At 36.4% G+C, this 18,371-nt stretch overlaps 1 protein-coding gene across 4 annotated transcripts; it reads right to left on the reverse strand.

Annotated features, from left to right (window-relative positions):
• Positions 1-104: 104 nt before the first annotated feature.
• On the reverse strand, positions 105-18,267 carry BROX (BRO1 domain and CAAX motif containing). Of its 4 annotated transcripts, none has more exons than XM_057495055.1 (14): positions 17,923-18,267; positions 16,220-16,347; positions 15,784-15,900; positions 13,039-13,145; positions 12,140-12,236; positions 10,120-10,215; positions 9,079-9,151; positions 8,034-8,139; positions 7,282-7,371; positions 5,707-5,792; positions 4,701-4,782; positions 4,237-4,387; positions 3,241-3,400; positions 105-2,244 (listed from the first exon to the last, which is right to left on the reverse strand). In XM_057495055.1, exons 3-14 carry the CDS (start codon positions 15,882-15,884, stop codon positions 2,158-2,160), a joined length of 1,236 nt encoding a protein of 411 aa, XP_057351038.1. In that variant the 5' UTR covers positions 15,885-15,900; positions 16,220-16,347; positions 17,923-18,267; the 3' UTR covers positions 105-2,157. The 4 variants fall into 4 exon arrangements, with proteins under 4 accessions (XP_057351038.1, XP_057351037.1, XP_036778054.2 ...); XM_057495054.1 differs by lacking the exon at positions 17,923-18,267 and adding an exon at positions 17,466-17,592; XM_036922159.2 differs by lacking the exon at positions 16,220-16,347 and having other exon boundaries at positions 17,923-18,266.
• Between the last annotated feature and the right edge of the window lie 104 nt (positions 18,268-18,371).

The raw sequence follows: 18,371 nt of genomic DNA on the forward strand, positions 1-18,371 counted from the left end.
ATTTTAAAATGTTACTGTGAAGAATTAGGATTTTGCATTGTATTAACTGTTACCAGCTTAATAAATATTAACATATTTATCAAAAAACAAAATTTCCAATAAAATCATAAGTAAAATTACTTTTATTTTCATAAATAAAAAGATGATTCGTTATACAAACAACACCTTTTGCAGAATGGTAGCTGTCAATACCCAGTTTAAACTAAGTATGAAATGTATGCAACAGTTAAATAGTTAGTCTCTTCATAACCCTCATGCCACTTCTTTACATTTAACTCCCCCAAATTCTCAGTACTACTTCAAAGAATATGATAAATAATGGAATACTTGAGTTACAAAGTGTCATCTTTACTGAGTCAACTGAATATATTACCTGTTTATGTCAAAGCCACCAAGTACTGATTGAAAGTAATGCCAGTATTCACTGCATTTTACAGAAGCACTGAGCATATAACATTTCATTCCATATGTAGTAGGTGTGAGCCACAGAAATGTTAATGTGAAAATTTAGTAACCCAGTTAATAAGTACTATTATATAAGATAAATAGGTCCTGTATGCCGAGACTAATACCCTGGTATCAAGTACTGTTTAGAGCAAGTGATTTTGTACTAAGTAGTACACATAATACAGTGAAATTTAATTAAAATAATTTTTGTACGGTCAGCCAAATAAAATTAAGTATCTGTTGTTACTCCACTTATTCTGGAAACTGCAGCTTGAAATATTAAGTGTTACACACAGCAAGGAGTAATTAGCATTTCCATGTATTAAAAAACTCAGATTCTATGCAGCTTTTTTCAGGAGTATAAACTATAATTTAAGCATTTACTTGAGCACAATATTCAGGTAGGCATGATCTACTTTTAATTCATAATGAAATGTTTATTTCTATTTCAGCACTTTACACAGATTTTAATTACTTTCCACAGAGTTGCTGTGTGGATTCAATGGCTGAAGTGCTCAGTACAGTGCCTGGCACACTTTCAATATATACTATTACTATTATTCCTATTATGTCAATTAATCTGTCATTTATAATAGGGAAACTAGCTAACTCCCTAAGAGAATAATCAAAAGATAAACCTACAGATGTGACTGTTGTTATAGTATAATGTGTCCACTATTTCCCAACTTTGTGTATATACTAAAGTAAGTATTACAAGCTATTTTTAAGATCATACTGTATCTGCTGGCTGAGTTTTTCTATGGCCTTTGGCCTAAAGCAATACAATTTTGACAGGATATGTGTATTAGAAAACATTTAAAAACAAAAGTATACTGAGATCAGACATTTTGTAACTTGTGTAACAAAGAAGGAGAGAGTTACCAGTGTAATTCAAGACAACCTATCTTGTTTAGGTTAAAATTTATTTCATGCAGTATTTGACTTTTGCAAAAACATTTTCATTCTTGTCTTATCTCATATAGAAATGCTAACAGCTGTTACAAAGTTTTGTCCTCTAAGTAAAAAAATTCATTAGAAAAGGTACCTGTAAAAATCACCACAGGTTTAAAGGGACTGAAAGGAATTGCAGGGCTACCAGAATAGGAGTTAAGGTCCCAACATACCTATAAACACTGATTTTTGAGTAAATTGTAAGTTCTAATAAATATAAAGGATTTTGTATTAAGATTTCTGATCTTTAAGTGTGACTTTTTTTCCCACCAGAAAACAACGAACTTGCAACATAACAAGCCTGTGCTGCAATTCCTTAGGAGAGAGGGAAGAAAAGCATGAAAAACTGACCCATCATTCTTCTGGTATCAAGGAAGAGGAAGGAAAATCAACTTTTTTGTGAAGACATTAAAACATACCTGAAACCACATGATTCTGGCCCTATATTAACCTGGAATTTATTACTACCCAGAGTTTAGGGAAAAAAAAAAAAAACAACCCAGCCCCCAAATACGCCCTTCAGAGGCACAATAAAATCTTTCACACGTTGTCCTGATTAAAAAGGAGTCTAGAACAAAACACGAAACATCCCCACTATATTAAAAATCAAGAGCAAATAAACTGAAGTAGTTTATTCAGTTATACTCTGTATTAAATTATCTATAAGTTTCAGAGAAATCACTTTAAGAAATACGAAGTTCCATGATTTCTCTTATCTGCCAGCAGAGGAAGTCAAAATGCACAGTGCGTCAGTGTATTTTAGGAGATGTGGCACCCGGTGTCCTTTTGAGGTTTGATGTCTGGTTCTTTCACAGGTTTCACCACTTCTTCTGGTTTGGGTTTGGTCTAGAGAGAGGAAAACACTGTTTTAGTACATAAACTAAGATTTGGAGGAAAAAAACCACTACATCTTTCCCACTTCAGACTTTTAAAAGATGTCATATTAACTTACACAACACTGAGATTAATAAAGCTATTCCAGAAGCTACGTATCAATTCAATTAAGATGTAATCGGAAAGCAATATTTCAGTGGCGATGAAAATCTAGATGGATAGGCAAAAATCAAGCTAATGGAACTTGTACTCTTTCTGAAGAGGGAGAAACTGAATGATGAATCCATGCACTGGGACCTTTAATTCTGGAAATAACTCGTGATAATAAGAGGCTACCTCTTAGGGCATTATTTTACAGGCTGAACAGGATAAAAACACAATTATTTTAAGGATGATGGTTTTAGTATAGGTAGAAAATTATATAAAAATAACCCAATTTCAAGGAAGGAGCAATGATTCCAAAATAATTCCCATCCCCCCCCCTTTTTAAATAGATTCCTCATTTTTTGGTAGTCAAACCTCACATCTTCTACTTAATCTACTATGTGATTTAGTACATCAAGATGTACTTAGACATCAATGAATATTTTACTCTTGGGTGATTTCATGGAATGTTGAAATTATGTCAAATCTTCAAGTAACCACCAATATGCTAATCAAAAAATAGTAAAAAAATACAGGATATTGCTATAGGGATATAAACACGGATGAACCATCCTCTTTAGACCTTTTCTCACACTCTTCTTAAAGGAGGCTCTGACAAATCATAAAAAGGGAAGATCATGTGTTGAAAACATCAATTATGTAGAAAATCAGAAGACAATTAAGGCCTAGAGGTCTTACCTCTAGAGAGCTCTGTAACAGATTACACTAGTCACTGTAACTAGCTAATTTAACATTTAGAGAAACATGTATTTCTTTATAAATAAGGAAAAATATCAAAATGCTAACTCTGAATTCTCCTTTTAAACTTTTGTGAATAAATGGAAAAAAAATGCAATCTCATACACTGTCGTCCTTGGGTCTTTTGGTGAGATCAAATGCAGCCAATGTTTCTGGTGTCCAGTGAGTACTTGTAGGCGGAAATTCAAAAGGTACAGGTTCTACAAGACCATAATTTGCTTTGAGTTCCAGCTGTGGGGCTTCTGTTGGAATTTTTTGAAAGTAACTGCAAAAAATAATTGGAACAGTAATTCATTTCTTTACTATTTGACTGCCAATTATGTTCAAGGCCCTGTGCAAGAAAATGACAATTTAATGATTAGTAAGACAGAGATTTTCCTGCCTCATGTAGACTATAGATGAGTAAGTTAGAAGTCAAGAAACCCTGTCAACTACAATGCCAGTAACAGAAGCTACTGAAGGATGCAGAGGGCCAGGAGAACACAAAAGAGGGACAATTCACCCAGATTTGGGGGGTTCAGGGATGCTTTCCAAAGGAAGACAGCAAAGTTAAACTAGACATGTTCAAGGAAATCGAAGAGCTCAGGATGACCAGATGCAGAATATAAGGGGAAGAATGTAAAGAGATAAAAGCAGGGACGGAATTGATCCTACCAACTTAAGCAGGATGTCGACCTAGTCTGAAAATGCTGACTTAATAATGGAAAGCTGCTTGATTAGGCAGGACTGACAGAAAATTAATTTCCCTGCAGTACAGGTAGCTGAAACCAGAGTGGGATGAATATGCACAGGGTACTGACAAGATGTATGCAATCGTGAAGAAGGAATGGCAAGGAAACAAAGCTAAGAGGAAATCAGGACGGCAGGAGTGGGCTACATGCTACTTGGGCTTCAATCTGAAGACCTTTCATATACTGTCAACAGAAACAGAATAAAAGTTAGGTCCAACGGAAGTGAACTTTATCAACCAATTTAAAGAGAAAAATACAGCTGAACTTAAAACGCAACCTGACAAAACATCCTTGGGAATGCAGACTAACACAAACTGTGGTATTGTTAAAACAGTATTAATATCTAAACATAATTGTAAGCTGCACTCACATAAATCCATTTTCTCTCTCACATTTTTCCATGGTATTCTTTACAAGATTTCCAAGCTTTCTAAAGAATAGGTGTCCTGAAGGTTTGACCGTTGGTCCAGGTCCTTTGGTTTCTCCATATTCTTTGCATAATGCTTCGGCCTTTGCATAAACTGCATGTGAGAGCAATATAAAGTCATTTGACTGTAATTAATTATCAATTACTTGGCTTTAAATTAGAGCTGGTAGGAAATGTTACTGCTCTTTACCTAGTAAAACAGCAATACCAAGAATAGTAGAAGGGGAAGGTGGGTATTTTCTACAGGTTCCAGGTTTTTGAAACATTTTTGTTTTTCTCCAATTACCTCACTGATTTCCATTCTCTTTCATGAACTCAGACAAATACCCTTTTAACTGCCCATTTCCTCTTTCTGATAAAACATTTGTTTTTAAAAAAGGAGCTAATATCCTGGCAGGAATACTTACATTTTTCAGCTTCTTGGAGAGACCGAATTGCTTCACCACATTTATCACTAGCCAACAAAGTCTGACCATGATAACAGTAAGCCTGGTAAAAGAAACAAATTTTATTCAGTCTTCCCCCAAATGATGCTTTCCACTATCGCTGTTTTATATGCCTTTGCCCACTGTCTGAGGTATCAGTGCAATCTCTGACACTTTACTTGAATATGCTTTCCCCCATCTCTGTTACTATAAAAAGTGAAATTGTGTCAAGCCTTGAGCCAGGCTAGCCTTCTAACCGTGGGCTGAGAACAAAACATATTTGCTGAAAACTGTTTTTAAAATAAGGGCACAGTGGTAGACGAGGGAAATTACTGTGCTAATGCAGGGGGAGAGGGAGGGAGGATTTTGAGGTTAAGGACTAAACAGGTTTTAAGAGAAATGTACCAGCCTGAAGCAGGACTAGGCAGGACCTACATAATTATTAGTAGGACTGTATTAGTGTCCGACTACTATTTTAGTAGGACTAATATATCTTTAAATGTCTACTTAGTACAGGGCAAAAAAACTATGTACCCAGATCTGAAAAAGGCTTCTTAGTTATTCCTCACAATATTCTAACCAAAACAAGTTTGGTGGTTTTATGAGACTGATTAAATTACTTCCAAAAGACTGCTTATAAAAGATTCCTCAAAACTCAGGTTATATATTGTGTGAAATGACTTAAGATTAGAATTAATAAATACCTTCCTCAATGAATAGGATGAAACGGGAGAATTCTCATTAAGTATGCAGAAAGTTTAGCCTAAAAGTAGGTTTAAATCAAATAGTAATTCCCCTGCTATAATCCAGTTCTATAGTTTTCTACCATCTCTTTCCACCCACTTCAGTTCACAATGGCTGCACTGACCGTCAGTGACTCCATTACTTGTAAAACGCTAATTAAGAGTCTAGAGAGATGACAGCCCCAGCACTCGAGGGACTGGAAAGACAGTAAATTTATATTGCCTTGAGAGTTATAAATACTTACATAAGCTGTGTAGAAACACATTTTCAAGTGAAGATATTTTCTCCATTTAGCAGAGTATGCAGGCTCCAAACTGGATAAAGTATGATCTAAAGTTACATTTTAAAAAGCAAAATATAATTTCACCCTGATTCACTAGGAGGCTTTTAGTTCATGTGTTCAGATGCTAAAAGCAGAATGCTATTCAGGTATAAAACTCAAGCATTTACATACTTTTAAAAGACCTTCCTTTAAAGTGACTTGGTTTCCCATAACTATATTCCAACTACATAAGATTAGTTAAACAGCATCTCTCTGGTTTGATAGTTAATGTAACCTTAGTTTAATGATAAACTAAGAACTTCAACATAAATACAAATTGTACTATTACACCTTTTAAACATTTATGCAATACAGCAATGCAAAGAGTAGTCCAGTCATCCAAGTCAGAAATCCGTAGGATACCCTCCTCTCACCACCCTATCACGAAATCTTGTATAAAACACACACACACTCACCTATCTGCCAAACATATCTCAATCTGTTTCTACTTCTCCATTTCCTACTTCGCTGTCTTTGTCAACATATTTATGGTTTCCTCCATAATCATTTTTTCCTAAGTGTTAAGTTGGCCTAATGTTCCTTCACCTAGCAAACACATTTCTCATCTAGCAACCACAGGGACCTGTATGAAATTGAAATCCAATCAAGTCGGATTTACTTTACATCTTTTAATGGGACCCAAATATCTTCCAAATAAGGTCAAACTCCTCAGGCAGGCCTACAGACCAGTCTGTGGTATCACACATGCATACTTCCCTAACCTCTTCTCTTTTCTCTCATCCTGTTTCAGCAAAGGGTATCTTTCTAAAGGTTCCAGAATGTGTCTGTTTTTCTCTTATCTCTGTACATACTAGAGAGATAATGTTCCACTCCCATTTGCTAAAGCTTCCTAACAAACTCTCAGAACTTCTATATTTCAAAATAAGGCTAAAACACCATCTTCCTCCAGAAAACCTTTTCTAGCACACCCAGATCCTTCAGAATTGTATTCCACCACTGTAGCATCTTAATTCATGCTATAATAATGTGGTTGTACATTTGTCCCCTTCCCTAGACTGTGACTCTGATCTATTGATCTTTGTATACTCAACAAAATTGCAATCACCCCATAAACAGGAACATGCATGTTTCCTAAATAAGTAAATAAGTTGAAAAGGCTAATGAGAACACCTGAATTCTAGTCCCAGCTTCCCACCTACGAGCAGTTAATCCTTTGGAGTTTGCTTTCCTGTTTAAATGAGGATACTAACCATAAAGTTATATAAAGACCAAAACAATTTCAAAAACAAGAGAGCTATATTATTAGATATAACTGCTTAAAAAAATATAGGATTACCCTTTCCATTAGAAGCTATGTAGTATGTAACTGTGAACAGCTGTTTTATTTTCTTTTAAATAAGATTAATAATGCAAATATTATTTGTTTTGCAAATGATGAAATCATCTCAGAATCTTTTTGTTTTGCTTGCTCCCTCTTAAACCAAGAGTTAATCTGCAAACCTAAAGACTAAAAATATGACAGAATTATAAACTTACCTGCTTTTTGATAGAAATTGGCTGTTTCATATGCCAGTGCAGCAATTAGCCCAGGAGCGTGTTTCAGTTCAATTGCTCGAGCAATTGTTACTATAACCAAAACACAGTAAAGTGAATGTATAAATAAGTTCACTTGTATTCACTCTAAATTCAATTATAATTGCAAAAGATAGTCCAACAATTTGGGATTTTAATATAGTTTGTTAAAAGTTTTAACATGAAAACTTAGAGAAAATGCAAAAATAAGGATGAAACATTGAGCTTATTGGTTCTGATACCATTTTTCTTTTTAAAAAAACACAAGCTAGTTACTAGCTAATCACAGAAAATTACTACTATAAAATAGCATGACCTAAGAGAAAACAAGTACTTTCAGGGTACTGGAATTTGAAATAAAAAGTAACAAAAGCCTACGAAGTTTCTTTAATGATTTCACCTAAGTCTTCAACTACTTTCTGCCAATGAAAGGTGAAGGTTTCAAGGTAAGTCAAATTGTGAAAGGGGAAAAGGAGTGAGTTACAAAATTTTATGCCTTGAGAAATGGCATGAAATCGAAATGCTCTTAAAAAGAGCCATTAAACTATAAAGCCTTTTCCTGCTAACTAAAAATGAAGGAAAATACTACAGGTAAAATTACTCCTCACTATAAATTTCCCAGAACCTAATTCTAGCTAATTCTGATTTGAAGAATAAAAGAATAATGTGCCAATATAGACCTTCAAATGAAAGCAGTCTTACAATATTTAGGATACCTTCTTGAGCTTCAGCCTGACACTGGATAATATAAGCTTCTATGAGTCGTGCCTCTAAATCTCTCCCCTTTTCTGCAGGTGTAATAAGCTTTGGGATATGACTTTCCTAAGAGAGAAAGAAAAACAAAAAAACAAAGAAGCCAAATTTTATTGTAACCCCGTTGTTAGATAAAAATGGAAGTTACGACACATTCAATTTGGGGACTTATCAGAAATTTAGGGTACAAACAGAAACTGTAAAAAGCAGTTTTGAGCTTATAGAGAAGAAAAACTCCTGCATACTAAAATTCAAGAACAAAATCTGGGTGTTAACAGATTGCTTAGACAGGGAAGTCATATGTTTGTCTTAGAAAACATTTAGCTGAAACAGTGGCCAAGGTTCCCTCCTGTGGGGCAGCCAGAATTGCTCATTCACATTAATTAAGTGTAGACAAAGAAGGCTATAATTTTATAGCTAACTCAGGGTCACAGCTTTTTAATCACTGTAAAAGCATCTTATTTTATCATGAGAAAACCCAACACTGGCCTTCAGTGAACAGTGGCTTAATGAGAATGAGGTGGGGTAATTCTGGGTGGAAAATACGTTAGTCTTTTCCCTAATTCCCATCACATCTTCAGGGAATTTAATGTAACTGGTGCATCCTGATTGCCCCACCAGCATTTTCACCGGCACAGAGAATGCATTCAGAAGTTCAGTGCTGCAGGATCGTGCCTGCTTCTGGCAACTGCTGTGGGAACTGGTAACAACCACTGAATTTTTGTACTTTTTCTCCTATCTTTTCAGAAAAGACAGAAAAAGCAGTGAATTACAACTCTGACTTTTCTAATTGTAAAATTAACTGGTGATTTTCTAAAATGGAGACATTTAATATTCTGTAACTGGCTGCACTCACTGACAAGATACTTAACGTAAGGAAAACACAACACATATTAGTTCTTTCTACACAATGAAATAATTCCCTACCCCCATCTCCCAAAGAAATAAATAAAAATTACTTGAGAATTAATGCATTAAGAATACATTTTACTATTATTATTATTTTACCTTTAAATGTTTAAAAATCCCAGCTGCAATTTTTAGGCTGCGATGGACTTCTTTTGCTTCATCTTCTGTTATGCTTAAAGACAGTGGTTACATTAGAGGTTGAATTCCATTTCTCGTATTAGAACTAACAACTGATACATTACTGTAACATCAAATGAGCCATTTTTGTGTTTCTCACTGCTAGTTTTCTTCCTTTAAAAAAATTCTAACTCAACACTTAAAAAAGTGTAACAAATACATATGAAAAATATCCAAAGAGAAGATACTACAAATAAAAAAAAGTGAGAACCTATTTAGAAGTCTGGACAAAGGCTTCTTGTTTTTACGCCCATCTGTGCATAAACAAGCACAAAATGTATACACCTAATACATGCACACAGTAAAAAAAACAAACACACACAATATTCACTAGATTGCCCGTTTTAAACACCTGAATTACCTTAGAGATAATTTCACATCAGCACATACAGTTCAACTTCATTTTAAATTGCTTCCTACTACATCCATGTTCAGGTGCACTGTGGTAGGTAGGTAGTTGCCAGTTTTGTACTAATATCCTCTTTTACTATTGTAAGAATCGTATCTCATTTCATTTAATCCTTCAAAACATTGTTCACATACTTACATGCATTTGTATTTCTATTTTCTGTGAATTGCCTGGTTATGTCATTTGCTTATTTTCAGTTGATCTCTTGGCCTTTTCTGTGTTTACTTGTAGGAGTATACATTATAAAAACAATTTGTCATCCGTATTGCAATTTTTTTGACCAATCTGTCATTTGTTCTTAACCTTCTTTATAGTACTTTGATGCAGTCAACTATTCAATTTGTCTTTTTCATGGTTTGGGGTTTTATTTAGAAAGACTTTCCCTATGAGAACATTAGTTTTCCCCCCCTCTAATACTGGGCTTCATAATCTGGTACTTAAAATACTAATATTATGAGGCAACCTTTCACTTACCAGAAGCCTAGTCATTTTAATATGAAGCTCCACATATTTAAAAAATAACATATGCAGATAGCCCTTCCCTTTTAACTTACTTTTCTTTTCCAGCCAGTCTTGAAGCATATTTGGTGTACCACAAGGCTACATTAAATCCCATGGAAATTAACTCAAAAACAGCATCCTGCTGGGCACTAGAATTATAAACATGATCATTAAGTTCTATTTTATATCTTGTTTCCTTTAGATTCTATTACTACAGATGACTCAAAGATGATGACAAAGGCTTATTAATCAAATATTATTAATTTTTAATCACTATTCTGCTAAGAACCTGAAAATTCTTTGGACATTATCTCACCTCAAATGAGGAAGAAAACAGAATACTCTATTTATACACATATTACCAAGATACAGAAAAATTACCCAAAGGGAAGAAACTAGAATCATGATTCAGCTTTTTATTTTTTATTTGTCTCCATCTTAAAAGGAATGTAGAAATGGAAACTTTTTAGAGTAAAAAAAATTTTTTATACAAAATATAAAATAACTTATAAACTATCCCATTTAACATATTATGTATTAAACTTCTGAAAACAACTTTCCTGGCTGAAAAATATTTAAGGTATAGTTTAATAGCTTACTCTTTTCAACACTGAGGACTTTCAAATGAATTACATCTGGTGATCTTGTAGGCATATCTGATTTATAACTTTAAAAAGATAGTCTATATTAAGTCCCATGAATAACTCTCTCCCTTTTTATCCTTCATTTATTTCAATCTGCCTTGCTGCTAAACACTCCATTTCTATTGTACCACATCTAAGTAATAGGGAGTACATACAGTTGAACTTCTCAGTGTACTTTCTACTGAGTAAGTAGTACTCAAGGATAAAATAATTTAATCTCAGATATACTGAACACTATTATTACTTAAGGCCTTCATCTCATAATTCTTCACTGTCTCATAAAACTATACTCAAAAAGGCTGTGACAAGGAATCAAAATCTGGCATGGTGGAAAGGTGCCAAATTTATGTAATCCGAAACACCTGACAGAGATTTCATTCTTTAAGAAAGAAGTCTTTTTTAACAGAAATATTCCTTAATTTTAGGTTAAGTACAAAGGGGTCACATATAGAAAAACAGATAATGAGTACTTGGAAAACCTTAGATTCCAGAATATTAAAATTTGGAAAGGATTCCATAGTCCTCAACTTCCTACCCAATATGAATTCTACATACAGTATTATTGATTTTGTATGCCTGGCATTATATTAGTCACTTAACATAAATTTTCCTATTTTGTTTCTCACCAAAGCCCTGTTATCTGTAACCCCAACACTCAAAGAAACGGATGTTCACACAGTACAAGCAAGACCTGAAACTGCATCTAGAAGGAGTCCATAGTCCATACCCCTTCCACTCTATTACCTGCTCTGGCCTTCGAACAATCTCCATTTCATTTTCTTCCCTTCTGATTTTATAAAACAGTAATATTCTAAAGCAAATTGAGATAAAGACATATGATCATTTTTACAACCCAAAGGTGGAAAAAAAATGAAGATTAGGTACCATTTTGATCTGTATCCTTTTCCTGTTATAATTAGGTCTGTCCTAACTGGTTTCAAGTGAGTTGATAAAGTTCTGAAGGGAAGTTTTTAAAAAAAATCAGGAACTGTGGATAGGAATTAGGAAGAAAACAAATACTGTGAGTCAAATGAGTGTGGAGTATGGAACTGGGTAAAAACAAAGAGTGGGCCTGGCCAAAGACACCTGGACTGTCCATCAGAAAAGACAAGTACAAGAAACCAAAATTCTGCTCTCTTTGAATGTAGGCAAAGACTGAAAGCCAGATGTGGGCTCCAAATCTCCAAACCATTCTTTGTGTTATTAAAAGCCAAGGATATTCAATTCTAGTTAACAGTTGTATTGCTTATCTCAAAACAGATTTGGTCCAGGAGAAACAAAAGTTATATTTTTACTTAATAGAATGTCTTAGGAGTTTAGGTCCAATATTTTAATTTCCTGATTAAGAGAAAATGCTGACCTGACCTATATGTTATTTCTCCAAGTACAGAGGCTGTGAGTTAACCACGGTGCTGTTAGCATTGTTTACCTAGGAACCTGTCCTTGTAATGTATCAGTCCACTTGAAATTCTGAATATATCGTAACTTGCTTTCTTGGGTAGATTCATCCAATGAATTTATGAAACCTATAGAAAGATATAAAACATTTCAGTCTTTTTATGTTAGGTGATATACAGTATTTTATTGGTTTCAGGTGTACAGCATATTGATTCAACAATTATATACATTATGAAATACTCATGAGGGTAGGTGTAGATATTTTGTTACAATACAAAGATACTATATCATTGACTATATTCCCTATGCTGTACTTTTCATCCCTGTGACTAATTTATTAATTGGAAGTTTGTACCTCTTTATTCCCCCCTTCACCTATTTCACCTGCTGTCTCGCCCCACCTCCCCCCATGGCAACCACGAGTTTGTTCTCTGTATTTGAGTTTATTATGTTTTGTTTGTTGGTTCTTTTATTTTCTTAGATTCCACACATTTAACTGAAATCATATGGTATTTGTCTTTCTCCACCTGGCTGATTTCACTTAGCATAATACCCTCTAGGTCCACCCATGCTGTTGCAAATGGCAAGTTTTCATTTTTTTAAAACGTTTCTGTTGTAAAAGAAATATAAAACGTTGTGTTTAGAAAATATTTCAGATAATGACTTTTCCAGGTGTCTGAATGAAACTCCTAGCCCCTCTCCTTTTCCATCTCTCACACCTTCTCCTAAGGTAACATAATGTGAAATATGCACACATTGTATTTTCAAAATGTTAGAAAGACTACATACCACACCTATATTTTCACATTTCTGAAACTCAAGCATATCAAAGAATATAGCCTAGAAGACTAAACTTTGAAAAGTCTAAGAACTAAATGTGAACTTCTGCATAGTTCTTTAAAAATTCTGAAGTTCATATAAATAACTAACCTTGTAAGAGTGAAAAATATGAATCTGCTGCTTTCATCATCATTTCTGGATAACAACTCAAATCAGTGAACAGTTCAAGCAGTTGTGCTCTGCATGATCTCAAGTCACTTGCATGAGAAAGAAAGAACAGTAAGGCCAAGCAGGTTGTACTACAATGGATCTGTGTAAAAGTGGATTAGAAGTTTTAATTGCAAAAGCTTTAAACACTCCCTGCCCCCACTCTAAGGTATTATATTACTAAGTACAAAGGAATGAATTCCATTAGGACTAACACCAGAGGAAGTGAAATTTCTAATAACAATTGTTTACAAGTTGTACTAAAATAAACTCAGTCCAATTAAAAGGACAAATCATGAATTCAATTATGTAATAAAAATATACAGCAAGTTTTAATTTAAAATATCAAACACAGCATTTACGATGGGAGGAACGAATTAAGAATGAATAAATTAAACAGGTTAGTTCACAATAAAAGCTTTTTGAGTGGGAATTTAACATGTTCATGCGTGATTTTAGTACCTCTTTAAAATTTCAAAATTTGACAAATGAAAATATACCTTAGTAAGTAGAAAACTGTATTTTAAAAATGAAATTGTATTCTATAATTCAACATACACGTGAAGAATTTGTAAAACCCCATGGCCACTGGTCATTTTAAAACTGCTCCCTCACCTCTATTCTCCTTTTACTTCTCTGCAGCAATGTTTCAGATCCACCATTTCTCCCCTGATTCCAGTGACACTAAATTTTCCAGGGTCTCCTCTTATCTCTAAAAGTTCCTTCTGTATTTTTTCCTGTCCCCTTCCTATTCCCACCTCCAAAAATGTTCAATCTCTGCTTTTCCACTTTTCTCTCTTGAATCTCACCTATTTGTACAGCTTTACATCCACTCCTGCATCTACCGTCAGCTCTAACTTGGTCCTGTTCCAGTTCCACATCTAACTTCAGAAGGCAACTTGCTTAGAGAGGGTTCACAAATGATACTACATGGACAATGAAGACACTTGTGTGAAAATGACTAAAAAAAAAAAGACTACATTTAAATCCTAAGCATCAGGAGAGCAGGGACTGTATACCCAGAACTCAGGAGGTGCCCACAGCAAAGCAAGCACTCAAAATTGTCCGAGTGAAAGAATGCCAACATTTAAAACATTTTAAGATTTAAAAGGGCTGCAATGTAGCAGTCTTGATTGGTCTAGATGGGAGGGTTTAGTCACTGGTACTTGCTCTAGAGGCTTATTCCAAGAGGGTGTATACCAACAATTATATACACTGGCCAAAAATGGGGTGGACTATCTTAAGAATCTGTCACTGTTACTTAACTAGAAGCTGGGAAGTAGTAGTTCCTGGATTAGGAAAATATTTGAATTCTTAAATAAGGGCTGTTCTAGACTCAAACAGTTGGCTAGCTATTTCCAGGTAGGCACTCAATCATCACGTTCAATCCAACTTGTATAAAGTGACATTCACCTTAAAATTACAGAACTTGAGAAAAATGTACCTCAGAAATATCAATGTAGGCCATTCATTTTGTAGATAAGTACTAAGGCCCAAAGAAGTTGAGACATTTGCCTAATGGTGCACATAAAACAGTTAAGCTGGGACCGACCTCTAGGAGCCTAAGACCAGGGTTTGGCAAAATACACCCTGTAATTTGTTTTTGTATGGCCCACAGATTCTTTTTATGAAAATGAACAAAGAATGTGCAACAGTGACTTTATGTACAAGTCATTGTAAAGGGACTAATATTACTAAAAGATTTGGCCCTTTATGGAATTAGTTTGCTGACCCCTGGTCTACATGCGTAAGCCAGTTTTCCTATCTTTTGCTCCAATTACTTCTTTCCACAAAAAGCAGCAACTCTGGCTGGTTTTCCTTTACTGGTAGCATCAATGTCTTGATCATCTAAGTTTTGTATTCCTTATAGATTGAATTGTTTTCAACTTCCCACAGCAAATCAGCCAATCTAGCCAGTTGAGTCTTCCTTTGAAATATCTCTTGCATCTACTTTTTTGTTTTAGTCAAACGGATCTACTTACTAGCCCTAGAACAAAGGTTTTCCTGTCAGAAATGACTTTCTCCTCTCCCTTCCTAATATCCAAATCAGGGACCAGCACACTTTTTCTGTAAAGGGCCTGAAGGTATTTTCAGCTTTGTGGGTCATTAAGTTTCTGTTGGGACTACTAAACCCTGCTACTGTAGAGGAAAGCAGCCAAAGACAGCCAGAGACAGGATGTAAATAAGCGGGGGTGGTGGTGGTGGTGGCTGTGTTCCAGTAAAACCTGATTTATAAAAATAAGCACTGGATCTATTTATAGGATGTACTTTGGCAATCCCCGATCTGAGCCATATAATTTTTTTAAACCCTAGTCAAGTCCTTTCTCCTATATGAACCTACTGAAGGCTATCCCAGGTAATAGGAATCTCTCTCCCTGTTCAGAAGTCAATGAATTTACTATGTAGCCAATTAACAATATCCATATACAACTTAAGAGTCTTTCGTAACAAATAGCTTAACTCTTTTATTGCGATTTCTTCAGTGTCTCTGGGACTCACTAGGAACCCTGACCTAAATGACTGCCAAAGTTTAAAAAAATTTATGATTTAATTCTTCATGTCATTTGTAAGGTTTTAAGTAGTCTAAGGTTAGAACTGTGTGCTACATACTTCTGAATGGCCCATGGGACCTAAAACAAATTGAATCCAAGGGTGGCGCAATACTTGGTGAGACAGATTAAAACTTACCTGCAAATTTTTGAAGCAGCAGGGCCAGTGGCTACACCATAATAGTTAAAAGGGACAGGAGCTGTGGCTTTTAATGGGTTCCTATGAAACCAATGCGTCATCTTTTCCAGACGTTGCCTATAGACAAAAGAAATGTATAAAAAAATAAAGATAAAACAGTTGATAAACAACGTAAATAGTAATCAAATCTTTAAAAATATAAGATTACTATAGGATATACACATTTTCATATAAAAATACATAGACCATGCATATATATATATATATATATAAAATGCTTCATTGCCACAAGTCAATCTTGTTTTCTCTATTTATAGTAGTCTATGTTTAGATCAGGCCTATAGAAAAAACTGCATTTGGAAAATTTCCCAGAGTAACTGCAATGTTAAATATACCAAAGCAGTAATGTTTAAACTTTAATGTTCATAAAAATCACCTGGGGGGAGGGTGTCTTGTTAAAATGCAGATTCTAATTCAACAGTATGGAGCAGGACCTGAGACACCGATGCTGCTGGTCCCCCGACTGCACTTTTAGTAGCATAGTACGGGACTTCGGTTGGACAGCTGCAATTGAGAAGGGCACAGAACTAGAAGAAAGTAACTTCCAAAACAGGTTCAAATGGTGACCCTTATTTAGATCTCTAAGGTTACTTGAAATAAGTATGTTTTAAGTTAACTGTATTTCCCACATGATATTGCTGACACTGTCTGGTTATATAGCATGTGTTCCATAGAATGAGTATTTTCATGATTAAAAAAAAAACTCAGTAACTTCTACCTGAAAAACCAAAATGTTTGAAAAATGACTTAAGTGAAAGGCCAACTGAAAAAAATTAAGTTCCACACCTTTTAGGTTAAACAAAACAAAAAACAGGAGTATTTCACTTGCCTAAAAAGTCCTTGGGTAGACAGTGCACAGAATACAGGAAGGCCCAACTAAAGACTTAAATAGGGCAATTAGATTCCAGGAAGGAATAGACAAGATATTATAAGGTTTAATTAATTTGAAGGCATTATCCATGCGTCCATCGACTTTTCTGGTTGAGGAAAAAACAAAACAAAACATGGACTGAACGGTGTGTGATATACACCTACTTCAAACACCTCCCTTAACGATATTTACTTACTTCTGTTCAAACCGGTTTTGGAGAGCACCAAATATTTAATGAAGAGAAAATGTATTGTGTACTAAATGAAAAACTGAGCAAATTCATTTATGACTGAAAACATTTACCAAGTCCTTTAGAAATACACATAACCTTGTAAACATCATCCATGTAAACCTCCGTTATAACCTAAGTAAACTAGTACGTGCATATAAATTAAACCTTCCAGAGAGAAAAGCACACAGTGCACCTGATCTTGTGACAGCAACTTTTCTACAGTACTTTCTTAAGGCGGCCTCCCACTTCCGGACGGAAACGCCTTAAGTTCTGCACATCATTACTTCAGCCACGAGAGGGGCAGAACCGTACCCGGCCCCATCTTTCCGCTTCTGAGACCCGGCCCTCCAGTCCTCAGGAATTCCGAGGGTAGGGCAGGACACAGTCACCCGCAGGCGCGAGGGTGCCTTTAGAGCCACGGGTACAACAGTCGGATCGGCCACCTAACTGCCCCCACTGGGGTCTCGGATTACTGGCAAGGGTCCCCCACTCCCGAGACCCCGGCCCCCGGGAACCTACCCGAGCGCAGCGCCGAGCTCCGAGCGCCCACTTCCTGTTTACCACCCAGCCTCTTCCTCCCGGCCCCGTCCTGTTTTCACGCGGCGGGCGGCGACCTGGCGCAGGCGCCAACCTTTGCGTGCCCCGCTTTCTTGAACAGGCATTTGTGTGGAGAGCCGATAGCATCCTCCAGGGAGAGGTGGGCAGACGACCGCTGAACAAAGCCCTGTTTAGCTTAGAAGGCCCCCAGCTGCCAGGGGGGACGCGGGCAAGGGGATTCGGCGGAATGTAGCTGCTGGTACCAGTGATTCGCAGGGCCAATTTTCTTTCTTTCGTTTGTTTCACGGCATTAGAAGACTTTTTCGGACCACTATGCGAGTCCAAGGAGACTGTGTACAAGGGGGCGACCTATTTGGGACTCCTGGGAAACAAGGGTAGGGATAGTACAGGGAAACGCCCATCCTCATGACATACTTACAGGATTTCTGGGCGTCTGTACAGCAGTTCTCCTGAGGAAAGAAAGGCAATGTCCGAATCCGCGAGAAAGCGAGGGTAGGAATCTGGAGAACCAGAGCTGCCGAACTAGAGCGACGGGAAACTAGGCCTGCGCCGAGCTGGAGTCACCTGACCCGGGTGGCCATGACAGCTACCGAGGCGGCAGTGCGCCCCGGTTTAGGGGCGGAGGCTGCCTCGTTGTTACAGCCCTCTTGGGACACTCCACTCCTCAGCCCTCTCCTGATTATTCCTCCCGAGTCTTTTCTCTTGAGCTGCAGTCTTTCCTTCAGAGCGGAAGGACAGAGGTGGCCAAGCCTCCCCAGCCCAGGAAGAATGCCGCAATAGCAATGGCGGCCGCTCGGTGGAGCGGGGCGGCCTCAACCTAACCCGGGGCGGAGCCTCGGGGGCGGGGCCTCGGCGGGGCGGCCGCTC

Source organism: Manis pentadactyla, chromosome 19 (genome assembly GCF_030020395.1).
Source record: "Manis pentadactyla isolate mManPen7 chromosome 19, mManPen7.hap1, whole genome shotgun sequence".
Taxonomy (NCBI): Eukaryota; Metazoa; Chordata; class Mammalia; order Pholidota; family Manidae; genus Manis; species Manis pentadactyla.

Coding starts and splice junctions, on each gene's coding strand:
- BROX (XM_057495055.1), bottom strand. CDS start 15,884: ATGACGCATTGGTTTCATAGGAACCCATTAAAAGCCACAGCTCCTGTC. Junction 5,793..7,281: donor CAATTTCTATCAAAAAGCAG/GTAAGTTTATAA, acceptor ATGTAACTTTAG/ATCATACTTTATCCAGTTTG. Junction 4,783..5,706: donor TGTGTTTCTACACAGCTTAT/GTAAGTATTTAT, acceptor TTCTTTTACCAG/GCTTACTGTTATCATGGTCA.